Here is a 12,513-nt window from a genome sequence, read left to right as displayed (position 1 = left end):
TAAAAAGAGCAAGTTTTTATGAAAAATTACGAGAGTGAAAACGAACTCGATATGTAATAATATGAAACTTTTTATTTCCTTTTGAAATACGATATCGAATTCAAGGTATCATGCTCATAATATTTCTTCATTTCATATTTAATTTTTTTTTTAATTTTTCGCAAAGATCACATATTAGTAAATTCGATTTCCGCCAAGATCACATATGGGTAGATTCAAGGACATCGATTTCATAACCTCACAAATTCTTGGCAATTATTGAGAAAAATTGAAATTTTTCTTATATTTGTTCGAAAATTCCAATTTTCTCAAGGTCACGGACTTGAAATATTGAGGTCATTGACCTTCAATATTTTTTTCATATTTTTTTGACTGCAATCAGTTAAGAATTGATATTTCAGTAACTTCAGTGACAAAGCTCACTTTTGGTTCGACGGGTTCATCAGTAAGCAAAATATGCGTTATTGGTCGGGAGAAATCCACATGCGCTTCAAGAAACATCAATTCATCTACAAAAAATAACACGAAATAGCAGCCGTTTCGGTCGAAATGTGTGGCCGGGTCATCGAAAATTGGGTCCAACGAATCGACCGCTGCAAACATGCCCTCGGTGGCCATATGAACGAAGTCGAGTTCCATTCATAAATGTTTTGATGGTACTTCAACCCGATAATGAAGTATCATCGGAAGAGTGAACACGTAGAGACAGTGTTTGTTGATTTCCAGATCTCTGATCGTTGGTACCAACAAATTTCGAAAACCATCATCATTGAACCGAAGCATAAAAGAGCCATCAGTTTTCCTCTTTTAGACAGTTTTTCTAACACCCGTGTCCATAGTTACATATAAAAAGGAGTCTATAGGAATAGAACACAAATTATGGTGTAATGTTAACGAACTAGAAGAATTTCAACTTGCGAAGAAAACATGCAGGCAGCGATCTACTCCCAGTGCAACAATCATTTCCACAATGAATAAATTTGGAATCCTTAATGCCGAAGAGTCCATAGATACCGGAAAGACCCTACTGGATAAACCGTCTAACAACATAATACAAATTCGCAAATGCCCCCCGGTAATAGAGACCTCAAAAATAGAAGACCACCGAAAATTCCATGAGACGGTTATACGAATAGTGGAGGAGAAATTTCAAATAAAATATCACACAGGCGTAATGAAAATCCACATCGCAAACCATAACGATTATTCAAAACTGATTAAAGTTTTTAAATCGGAAAATACGCAAATTTTCACGTACTGCCCGAAAGAGGAAAGACAAAGAAAATTGTCGTGAAAGAAGCCTGCTTCACAACGGAAGAAGGAATAAAGTCACATATATTACAAGTGAGCTCAACTTGAAAAATATCTCACTTTACTGTTTGCCATCTAATACTACCCACGAATTACAACCCTTAGATAAGGCTGTTTTTCGATCTTTCGAACATCATTGGGATGTTGAATTATTGAAATACTGGGAAAATCACCCTAACGCATTATGAACTTTGAGGAAAGACCGATTTGGTCTTGTCTTCGATAAAGTTCCCTTGAATTCTTGGTCTTTAAAAAGGAAATATATAGCGATGCGTCTGCTACTGGCTGCGGTGTTGTATGTGGAAACAAAAAGGCCCATGGTCAGTGGAATGAAGAAGAACGGGAAGAACATATAAATTATCTAGAACTTCTGGCTGCTTTTCTGGGATTAAAGTGTTTCGCAAAATGCCTGGAACAATGCAATATTTTATTGCGAATCGATAATACCACAGCCATCTCACACATAAACTAAGTATCCTCACTTGAATGAATTAGCGAGGAACATTTGGAAGTGGTGCAAAGATAGAAAAATCTTTATCTACGCATCATATATAAGATCCTCAGAAAATATAGAGGCAGATCAGGAATCTAGATATAAAAGCTCAGTAACAGAATACGAGTTGAACGATGAAGCCTTTTTGAAAATCAAGGAATACCTTGGCACTCCAGAGATTGACATTTTTGCTTCCAGAAATAATGCAAAATGTCGAAAATTCATCTCTTGGCCCTAGATCCTGAGGCTGTATGCACAAATGCTTTCACAATTTCATGGGATGAAATGAAATTATATGCATTTCCCCCCTTCATTTTGATACCAAAAGTATTGCAAAAAATTATAGCCGATAAGGCAGAAGGGATAGTCGTGGTAACACAGTGGCCAACACAGCCGTGGTTCCCACTATACAACAAATTACTTTTAGGAGAACCCCTATATTTTGGACCTTCTAGTAATTTAGTTTTCGATGTTGACAGGAAACCCCACCCCCTACACAGCAAACTTACCCTGGTTGCAGGGCGGTTATCAGGGAAGGTATGAGGAGGAATGGATATCCAGAGGAAGCCATTGAAATCTCCATCTCATCCTTAGCAGAGACGTCAATAAAACAATACAATTCTGGCCTAAAACTCTGGTGGCATTGGTGTCAGAAATAAAACATAGGTATTTACGCTTTCTCAGCGGAGAATATTTTAAGATTCCTCACTGAACTTTTTGAGAAAGGGTCCTCATATAGCTCACTGAACACCATCAGATCAGCATAAGCGCTGGTCCTATCACCCAAGGTTGGAGAGGATTACAGAATTAGACGGGTCCTAAGGGGAGTATTCAAACGAAGGCCATCAACACCGAGATATCAGATCACCTGGGATCCAAAAATCGTTTTAGACTATCTAACAACGCTTGGTTCCAACGATATTATTACACTTGAGCAGCTCACCAAAAAAGTGATTACTCTACTGGCCCTAGTAACAGCTCACAGGGTCCAAACCCTATCTCTAATAGAGGTCAGGAACATAGAGAAAAATGAGAGAGAAATCGTTATAAAGATCCCGAAAAAAATAAAAACTTCTGGAGCAGGAAGGCCCCAACCAGTCCTAATGATTCCGTATTTTCAGGAAAAGTCGGACCTCTGCCCTGCCACAGCCTTATGTTCGTATATTTAGAGAGAATGAGATAAATAAGAACATCCACAAAAACGTTGTTCATATCTCCAAAAAACCCTACAAGGCAGTTACTAGTCAAACTCTTAGCAGGAGGATAAAGGAGGTATTGAAAGAAAGCGGCTTGGATACCAATATGTTCACCGCTCATAGCACTAGGCATGCTTCCACTTTAGCGGCAAATAGGAAAGGCATTAATCTCGACAAAAAAAAAACGGCCAGTTGTTCTTCAGTGAGCGACACATTCGCCTAGTATTACAACAGGCCAATTCAAGAAAGTAATAAATTTGCGAAGGCAATACTTACTGGCCAAAAATAAAAATCACCTTTTGTTCATATTAAAAATAAAGTCATCAAATTGATTTTTATTGCTGTAAAAATACATCTGGGACCTCCTTGTTTTTTACTAAAAACCTTTTATCGACTGCCCTGGTCAGTCAGGAACACACAAGTTTCAGTTCATGGTATTGAATCCGATAAAATTTGTTTCTTATCACATCACAATGAAATAATGTGTTTCTCTAGTATCAACTGGAGAGGAATAAAAAAACTTGGAAGCAAGAAGGTTGTATGCAGAAAGATATCCCAATCGCATCATTCCAGATCACAAAACATTTCAGCGACTCGACGAACGTCTAAGAGAGACAAGTTGGCAATTCCAGTTGATAAGGTAACATTATTGATTTCCTTTAATTTTTTAGGAAGTTTTGTACAAAAAAGTAGTGAGAAGAACAATTCGTACGGTGCAATTAGAGGAAAATATTTCGGATACTGTAGCTGCCACTCCTTCGATAAGCACTTGAAGATTAGCCGCGCAGCTCAACACGACAAAAACGACAATTCATAGAGTACTTCAAGAACAGTTGTTATACCCGTATCATCTGCAAAAGGTGCATCAACTCCTTCCTGTAGATTTTCCTCGCAGAATCCAGTTCGCAAACTAGCTGTTAGATCAGCAACAAAGAAACCCAAACTTTATTAGCACTATTCTTTTTAACGATGAAGCAGGATTTGCCAAAGATGGTATTGTAAATTTGCATAACTAGCATGTATGGAATGATGAAAACCCACATGCCACTGTTGTTCAACATTCACAACATCAGTTCCAAACAATTAATATTTAGGCAGGAATAATTGGCAATTTTTTTATTGAACCATGCGTATTGCCGCCACGATTGAATGGTGAACTTTATTTACAGTTCCTTCAGAATGAATTTCTCGACTCAATAGAGCATTTGCCAATTGCAACCCGCCAAAGGATGTATTTTATGCATGACGGGGCCCCACCTCATTTTAGCGTTGTTGTACGGGACCACTTAAATAACGTCTATCCAAACCGTTGGATAGGTAGAGGAGGTCCTATTGCCTGGCCTCCACGGTCTCCCGACCTAACGCCAATGGACTTTTACCTGTGGGGTCATCCCAAAACCTTGGTGTATTCCTCTCCAGTTCATACTAGAGAGGAACTTTTACAGAGAATCAAATTTCATTGTGATGGGATAAGAAACAATGCTGGGTTGTTGTGGCGAGTACAGCATTCCACTATTCGTCGCGCCCAGGAGTGCCTCAGAGTTCACGGGGCACATGTTGAACCCACCTTTGAAGTTTTTAATTGACTATTTCTAATGACCGTTATTAAATTCAATCGTTACAAGCTTGAGTGAGTTTATTTAAAAAAAATTTTTTTTTTTATTGTTGTATAACACAAAATAAAACTTTTTTGTTCCTTCAATAACTTTCGTATCACACTTTTTTGCAGACAAAAAAACTAGACTTTTTTTTCAATAGAAATTAAAAAATTACTTACTTCTTTCATTATATTTTTTTTCGAAAACGGTTCATTTTATCGACACTGAACAAGAGTACCTTCTCTTTAGCTTAATGTTCAAGTTATCCAAATTTGTTTTTTTTAGCACCTCATCATATAGGGTCTTAAAAATGTAAGCATTACAATGTACAACCCAGTCCGCCTCTGGTAAACCGAACAAGCTAATTGAAATTTGAGTGCGGTGATATAAGAGGTCCTTACCACTATCTATCATATCAAATTTTCATCAAATTATATCGAGTAGTTTGAAACATATTCCACTAAAATGTTCTTTCTGAATCCGAGAGATTTCCCACATTTTCCGGGACACCCCGTATAGAAGTAGGTACTATGTCATTTGTCATTCAATATAGCTCATTTTGTAGCAGTACACAAAAATTTTTGTTCAGAAATATTTAGTGATGAAAACCGTTTTGATATTCAACACTTTTTCGTCAATTCTAATGAAAGGTTTTTTCAGGATGTTTAAAATCGTTCAAACACTTGAGAGAGGCAAGAGAGGGTTGACAATAGTTCCTAGTGCCTGGAAAAAAAGGGATGTTCTTTTTGACCTAAAAGCTTATCTTAATGACTTGGTACTATAGACATGTAGTTCTCCGACTGAAAAGCAGGAAAGCAGGAGTTTCAGCATCAAGCATAATCAATAATCTAAATAAATGTACTAAAAATAATATTCACATTCAGGACTCAAGGATACTAAATCCTGAACCTGGAGATTTTATTTCTCTGGATGAGGCAAATATATCCAGTCCTAGGAGAAGCTACAAATACAACTGAGTCAATTTTTTTAACAAGCAGTAATTACAAAGTTGCATTAAGTATATTACAGGATCGTTGATGTTGAAAGCTATGTTGCTATCATGTTCAATGCTCAGGTCATACAAAGGGACCATCCAAGGCTAAGCACGAACGCACCCGCGCTAGAGCCAGACAGCTTTACCGAACTGGTAAGTAACACATATGTAATGAGTTTGCTTCCAGGAAAAACAAAGGACTGAACAAGAAACCGGCCTACTGGTGGAACGAGGAGATAAGAGAACTCAGCAGAGCCTGCAACACAGGGAGACGACTGAACAAGAAACTCCAAGGCAAGAACGATAAAGTATATGCAGAAGCAAGAAGGGAACTAAAAATGGCAATAAAAAGAAGCAAGAGACAAAAATGGAAGGACCTCATTAACACCTTGACGGACAACGACGTCTATAGACGTTCAGGTCACTGTGCATGATGTGACGGCACAGTTTTTAGACGTTTATAGACGTCTTCCTATAAACTCGTCTAACATCGACATGACGTTCCTGGACGTTGGAAAAGCGTGATATTATGAAAAAGCGTCACATCGTTCACACATTTTGAATTTTTTGAACCCGAAAGATGACGATCTTGATCGAATCATTCGCTTCGCCATACCGAGTATTCAACCGCTACACAGCCATTCAGCGTGTTCAGTATTTGTTCAAATGTGAGAGTGTTACGCTCGAAAATTACGTAGTTTCCGTGTTAAACTTCCATTATAACTTTCTTACTTAATCTAATGAAGAGCAATTCTACTTGTTTTGTCGAAAAAATTAGTACGCCTTTGGACGCCCATGTCATAAAAAAATGAAGAAATATGTTCATGTTATGACACTGACGTCTAAAGCCGTCTGTTGTTTTTTTTTTCCATATTCACATCCTCTAAATCACTACTAATATTTTGATGTATATCACTCCAATTTTGAACCATATTAAATCAGTATACATGAGCGTCATATCGCAAGCAACTGCCAAATAGGTACTGTCCGTCAATGTGTTAACGACCTGGACGAGGACATATGGGGCCAAGGATACAGAATTCTGGTGAAAAAGATGGAAATATGCACAAGGGAAAACCTGGACGAGGAAACCGAGGACTGAATTGTTGAAGAAAGAAAACAATTCTGATTTCTGTGGTCATTTCATTATTCTATGCTCATGTATGACATGCGTAGATCAATACAAGTAGTAGAAATAAATAATTAATTAATGGAACTACATTATACGTTGCATTCTTTATTACAATAAATTACTTAAAATCTAAACTAGAATCTTTTGATTTATTCCACGGAAAACAACAGGTTATAGGCCCAGTAAGCCAGTTATAAATCAAAAGTGGAAAACAATCTCTGAAAAGGTAAATAGCCCAATCGACTCCACGACAGAAAGTTCTGGAACACCAAGATGGCCACTCCTAGTGCTCTGATAAATGTGAAGCCGTTCGATGGATACTCATTTTCGAACTGGGAATTTCGAATAAGACTACTATTGGAGCATTATGAAATTTTGGAAGCCCTGGAAGTGGAACCCCCAGGTGATTCGACGAGATTGGCAGAATTCAAGAAGAAAGATACGAAAGCGAGGAACATAATAGTACAATGTCTTGCGGATAACATACTGGACATGATAAAAAGCAAGAAATATGCGAAGGAAATAATGTCAGAGTTGCAAGGAACGTACTCCCGAAAAGGAATAAGTAATTTGGTGCAATGTCAAAGCAAATTGAGGAATATGAAGTTTTTAGAAAAACAATCCTTGAATGACTTCATTATAGAATTTGAAAAGACTATAATGGAAATAAAAAGTTGTGGTGGTACGATAGAAACCACAGAAGTGGTAACACAGCTGTTGTCTGCAATGCCAGAATCGTACCAACCAGTGGTCACAGCAAGTGACATTCTATTTACTCAAAATCCCGCAGGAATAACCTTAGATCTAGTTAAAAACAAACTTCTGAATGAAGAGGGAAGACAGAAGAAAGAAACAAACAATAATAGTGATTCTCCACAAACATTTCTTGGTTGGAAAAAGAACACTGGTTACAGAAATAGGTATAGTAAAACCGAGAATAAAACCAACAAAAATAAACAAGGAAATTTTCCATTCAAATGTTATGATTGTGGTTTGAAAGGACGGAATGTACTAGAAATAAAAATAGAAATGAATGTCATGTAGCAAAAGAAGATGAGATTGCTTTCATTACCTCGAGTGAAAATTATGAGAAAGCAAATCATGATGATGTAATGATAAAGTTCATTATTGACAGTGGTGCATCAAACCACTTGATATGTCAAGCACTGGAAAAGCATCTAATAAATGTGAAGGATGTATACCACAGTATTCAAGTTGCTAAACTAGGAGAAACAGTGGAAGCTCGAAGAGAAGGTGACTTGAAAGTTTTAACACAGGAAGGAAGGACAATAACAGTCAAGAATGTACTAGTATGCTCAAAACTTTTACACAATCTATTGTCGGTAAGAAGAATCGAGGAAAGAAATTTGAAGTCAACTTCAAAAATGGAATTGTTAAAATAAATTCATCAAAAGGAACTTTGGTTGAAGGAAAACTTTTTGGCAATTTATATATAATTATGTAATCGCACCCCATATTAATTCAATGTTACTTATCCAGATAAACCATAAGGATTGTATATGACTATGTTGCAGCCTGCAAAGTCAGCAGTGAACACCTGCAGTGCTGAGTCACATCCTTTAGATAAGATATTTGTATAAAAGCATCTTCTTCCTTGCCTTCATTGAAGAAATAGATCTAGAGCCTTAGTCGATAGTCATAGTTTACACAGAATATCCAAATATTCTCTATTGTAAATGAAGTGTTTTTTAAAAACCAAGTCTTCATCCCAAAATTCATAATTATATACTAAAATTCAATCTTATTGGTTATAAAGGAAATTTGATAGATACCGAACAACATGAATCGTGAGTACACTCTTCCCAACAAGGAATGTTTCAGGCATAGAAGAAAGAACCCTGGAGACGGAAGCACAACCATTCACCATGGAAGAACTCCAAGCAGCCGCTAGAAAGATGAAGAAAAAAAGGCACCAGGTCCAGATGGAATAACGGCGGAAATAATGAAGATGGTGCTGGAGGGTATCAGCGAAAAGATCCTGGAAATGTACAACGAAGTATGGAAAGGAGCTGAATTCCCGGAGATATGGAAAGAAGCGGAGCTGGTACTGATAAGGAAAGCTGGACAGACACGAAACCAGGCAGCTTCAGGCCCATATGCCTCTTGAGCGTCGTCGGAAAACTGTACGAGCAACTAATAAAAGGCAGACTACAAAAAGAACTAGAAGATAAACAAGCGATTGCGGACAACCAGCACGGATTCAGGGAGGCGAGATCAACCATAACGGCCATAGAGGAAGTGATCAAATTTGCAAGATGGGCAAAAGAAGGAACCCACAGGACCCACCGTATAACCCTACTAACAGCATTCGACGTCAAGAATGCTTTCAACACGGCCGGGTGGAAGGAGATCCTGGATGAACTAAAGAGGAAAGGCATATCCGATCACGTACAAAACGTGATCAAAAGCTACTCCAAGGACAGAACACTAACGACAGCACACAAAAAGGTAAGACTATCATGTGGGGTTCCACAAGGGTCTGTTTTAGGTCCAACACTATGGAATATCCTGTACAATGGAGTACTGGAACAGGCAGCAGAAGACCTAGACACGAAACTGGTGGCATATGCGGATGACCTGGCCATGATAACAACCGGAAAGACCGAAAACGAAGCATGGAAGAAAACAGAACAAATGGCAGCCAAAGTTGGAGAATGGATGAGAAGCAGAGGACTGCAACTCGCACCGGCCAAAACAGAAATACTCACAGTCACAGGAAGAAGACCGATACAGGAGACCAAGGCGACAATAGAAGGAACAGAAGTTGAGGCAAAAAAGCAGCTGAAGTACCTAGGGGTGATACTGGACCAACTTCCTCAGACACATTGAATACGCAGTGGAAAGAACAAGAGAAACCACCAACGCCTCAAGAAAGATAATGCCCAGAATCGACGGCCCATCAACAAGAAAAAGGAGGGTACTAGTAGCGGCAGCAATGTCCAAGCTACTATATGGAGCAGAAATATGGGCGGAGTGTCTGAGGAAATTCAAGACCGGAAGAGAAAAGCTCAGGAGAGCACAAAGAGGAGTCGTGGTAAGTTCCATCAGAGGTTATAAGACCTCTGGTACAGCAGCACTTATCATCGCGGGAATGCTACCAGCCGACCTACTAGCCGAAGAGAGAAGAGAAATCTACCAAGATCAAATGAACAAGAAAGAGGCCAGGGGAGAGACAAGCAAGAAATGGATGGACGAAGTAGAAGAACACAAACGGGCAAAGTGAACGAAGACCCTGATCAAAGATCCCCTGAGATGGATGGACCGAAAGCACGGTGAGCTCGAATACGAGACGGTGCAATTTCTGAGCGGGCACGGATGCTTTGGAACGTTCAGGAAAAAGATCGGGAGTAGCAGCACCAAATGCTGGTACTGTGACGGTCTGGACAAGCCGGACCACATAGTCCTCTGCAAGAAGTGGGAGGAATCAAGGAAGGAGATTGAGTAAACAACTGAAGGAGATCCGGAATTCCAATTCAACAGACACAACATTTTGGGCTAAATGTTGGAAAGCGAGGAAAAGTGGAACACGATTACAGAATGGATCAGGAATGTGATTCATCACATCCTTCAGGAAAAAGCACAAGTGGAAGGAGAAAAGGAAATAAACGGCAGGTATCACTAGGCTAGGATAACACAACATAGGAGACAACAAAGACGAAGAACAACAACAAGAAGTAACTATGACTCTCTTGGCCCCTCGAAACCACGGACTCGGGGTAGACCCAAGGAGTAATGTTAGTACTTACTCATGAAGCACGCAGAAGAGGTGGAGGAAGGAACCCATGGCCGAAAGAAGGAAAAAAGAAGAAACAAGAAGAAGTAACTATGACTTTATTGGCCCCCCGAACCTACGGATCGGGCTAAACCCAAAGAGTAACGTTAGCACTCCACACCAAAAAACCCCAAACCCAAATTCCTTTCAATCCAAGGGCTAAAGTCTAGGCGCTGAAACCGCCGGAGACAGAGCTAGCAAGAAAAGGCTTCGGGTGGTTAGCAGGAGGAAGAGGCGTGGTCAACTAAGGCTTCCCGAGCCCCCCAGTCTGCGGACAGGGGGTAGACCCAAGAAGTAATGTTAGTACCACCTGCAAGAAGCAACTATGACTTAACTGGCCCCTCGAGTCTAAAGGCACGGGGTTGACCCAGGGAGTAACGTTAGGGCTTCGACCACGAGTAACTACGACTTGCCTACCCCCCGCCGGGAATCCGAGCGAGGACGCAAGGAGTACGCCTCACTTCCCCCCCTAGGAACCATGGGCATGGCATAGATCCAAGGGGCACAGATTGTATTTACGTCAGAGAGACTATTACTTACTTGGCCCTCAAGAATCCCGGATTCAGAGGAGACCCAAGGAGTAACGTTAATGTCTGGCAGACACCGCAACCTCACTGCGTAATCTCCCGAGGGACCAGGGCTATTACGGCTCACCTAGTTTGTTGGCCAACCGGAAGTGAGCCTAGTCAAGACCTTCCGAGGATCTACCCCTACATGCTGGTGTTCCGTAATCAAGGCTAGGGGGAAACACGGAAAGGAGGTCGAGCCAGTCACAAGCTCTCCACGAGGGCAGACCGACTGTGAGACCGAGAATTGAGGTGCGAGCTCCCCCAACATCCACGTAGGTAAGGAGTGAGAAGATAGTAAGCCCAAAAAGGTATCAAATAGGTTGGTGCTATAGTGGCTGCTGAGCGCGGTACTTTGGTTACTGTGGAGCTAGCAGCCAGTGCCGCAGGAAATACGATACCGCCAATGTTCGTGTTTTCTCGTTTGAAATATAAAGATTTATTTTTACGGGATGGCCCTCCTGAGTCAGTTGGACCTGAAAATAGCTCAGGATGGATGACTGCTACCGAATTCCTCACTTATATGGACCATTTCATAAAATGTAATGTTTTCATTTTCAGCCAGTGGTGATATTTGTGTACCTATGATAATTTATCCCTATATGAGATTTCCAGAAAAAATTGCTGAACCCGGAATGGGGAAGTGGTCGCAGCCCTAATAGATGACTAGTGAAACGTTCTATGAACATATTGCAAATGTTTTTCATCCACACCTCGTGAAAAAATAATATTAAGTTTCCTGTTATATCCTACTTCAAAATTGGGAAGAAAATTGAAGGAGAATGGAAATATTCTGTTCCGGCGACTTCATAGAAGCCTATGTTGCTGTAGATCATTAAGTATGAATTTTTCCATTGTACGGTTTTGCGATGTGTTGACGAAACAGGTATTTTCAAACAAAAAAGGAAGTGGTCGACAAAAGAAGAAAACTCCAGAGTTCAGCAATAATGAAAATATGATGACAGAAGCTCGATAAACCTCTGTTAAGGTTTCATCTCAAGTGGCTGGAGTATCCGTTGGCATATGCCACCCGATTTTGAAAAAAAGATATTCATTTGTTTCCATAAAGATTGACATGTTATCAGAAAACTGAAAAGGTTCTGATTACCTAACCTTGTAGCATCCAAGAAAAATTTCAGAGTTCAGTATGCATCAATCAAAGGCAAAATGTGGACCTACTTTCTTTTATGAAACTTTAATAGCAGAACGTTATGAAGGAAAAAGCATCATGCCTTTTTATAGCTGAATTGAATTTTAATTAATTGTCCAATAACTATTTTCATGTAATTCAGATTGGGCGGATTTCTTCGAATGTTTGAGAGATCTGCCCGAATTATGGAAAGTGAAGTCCGATGTATTTAAAGATCGGAATAAAAAAAATAGAGGGTGGGACACACTTTTGGAAGCATATAAAAAATCGATCCAAATGC

General features: G+C 39.7%; 1 protein-coding gene across 1 annotated transcript; it reads left to right on the top strand.

The window, feature by feature from the left end:
* Nucleotides 1-2,014: 2,014 nt before the first annotated feature.
* Nucleotides 2,015-6,026, top strand: LOC123321070. Its single transcript, XM_044908574.1, is given in 4 exon segments — nt 2,015-2,176; nt 2,284-2,341; nt 2,471-2,963; nt 5,780-6,026. Coding segments are annotated over 4 exon segments (960 nt in total).
* Nucleotides 6,027-12,513: the final 6,487 nt, after the last annotated feature.

Source organism: Coccinella septempunctata, chromosome 9, assembly GCF_907165205.1.
Source record: "Coccinella septempunctata chromosome 9, icCocSept1.1, whole genome shotgun sequence".
NCBI classification, from domain to species: Eukaryota; Metazoa; Arthropoda; class Insecta; order Coleoptera; family Coccinellidae; genus Coccinella; species Coccinella septempunctata.
Note: the sequence above shows the minus strand (reverse complement) of the source record. Positions and strands in the feature narration are given on the sequence as shown.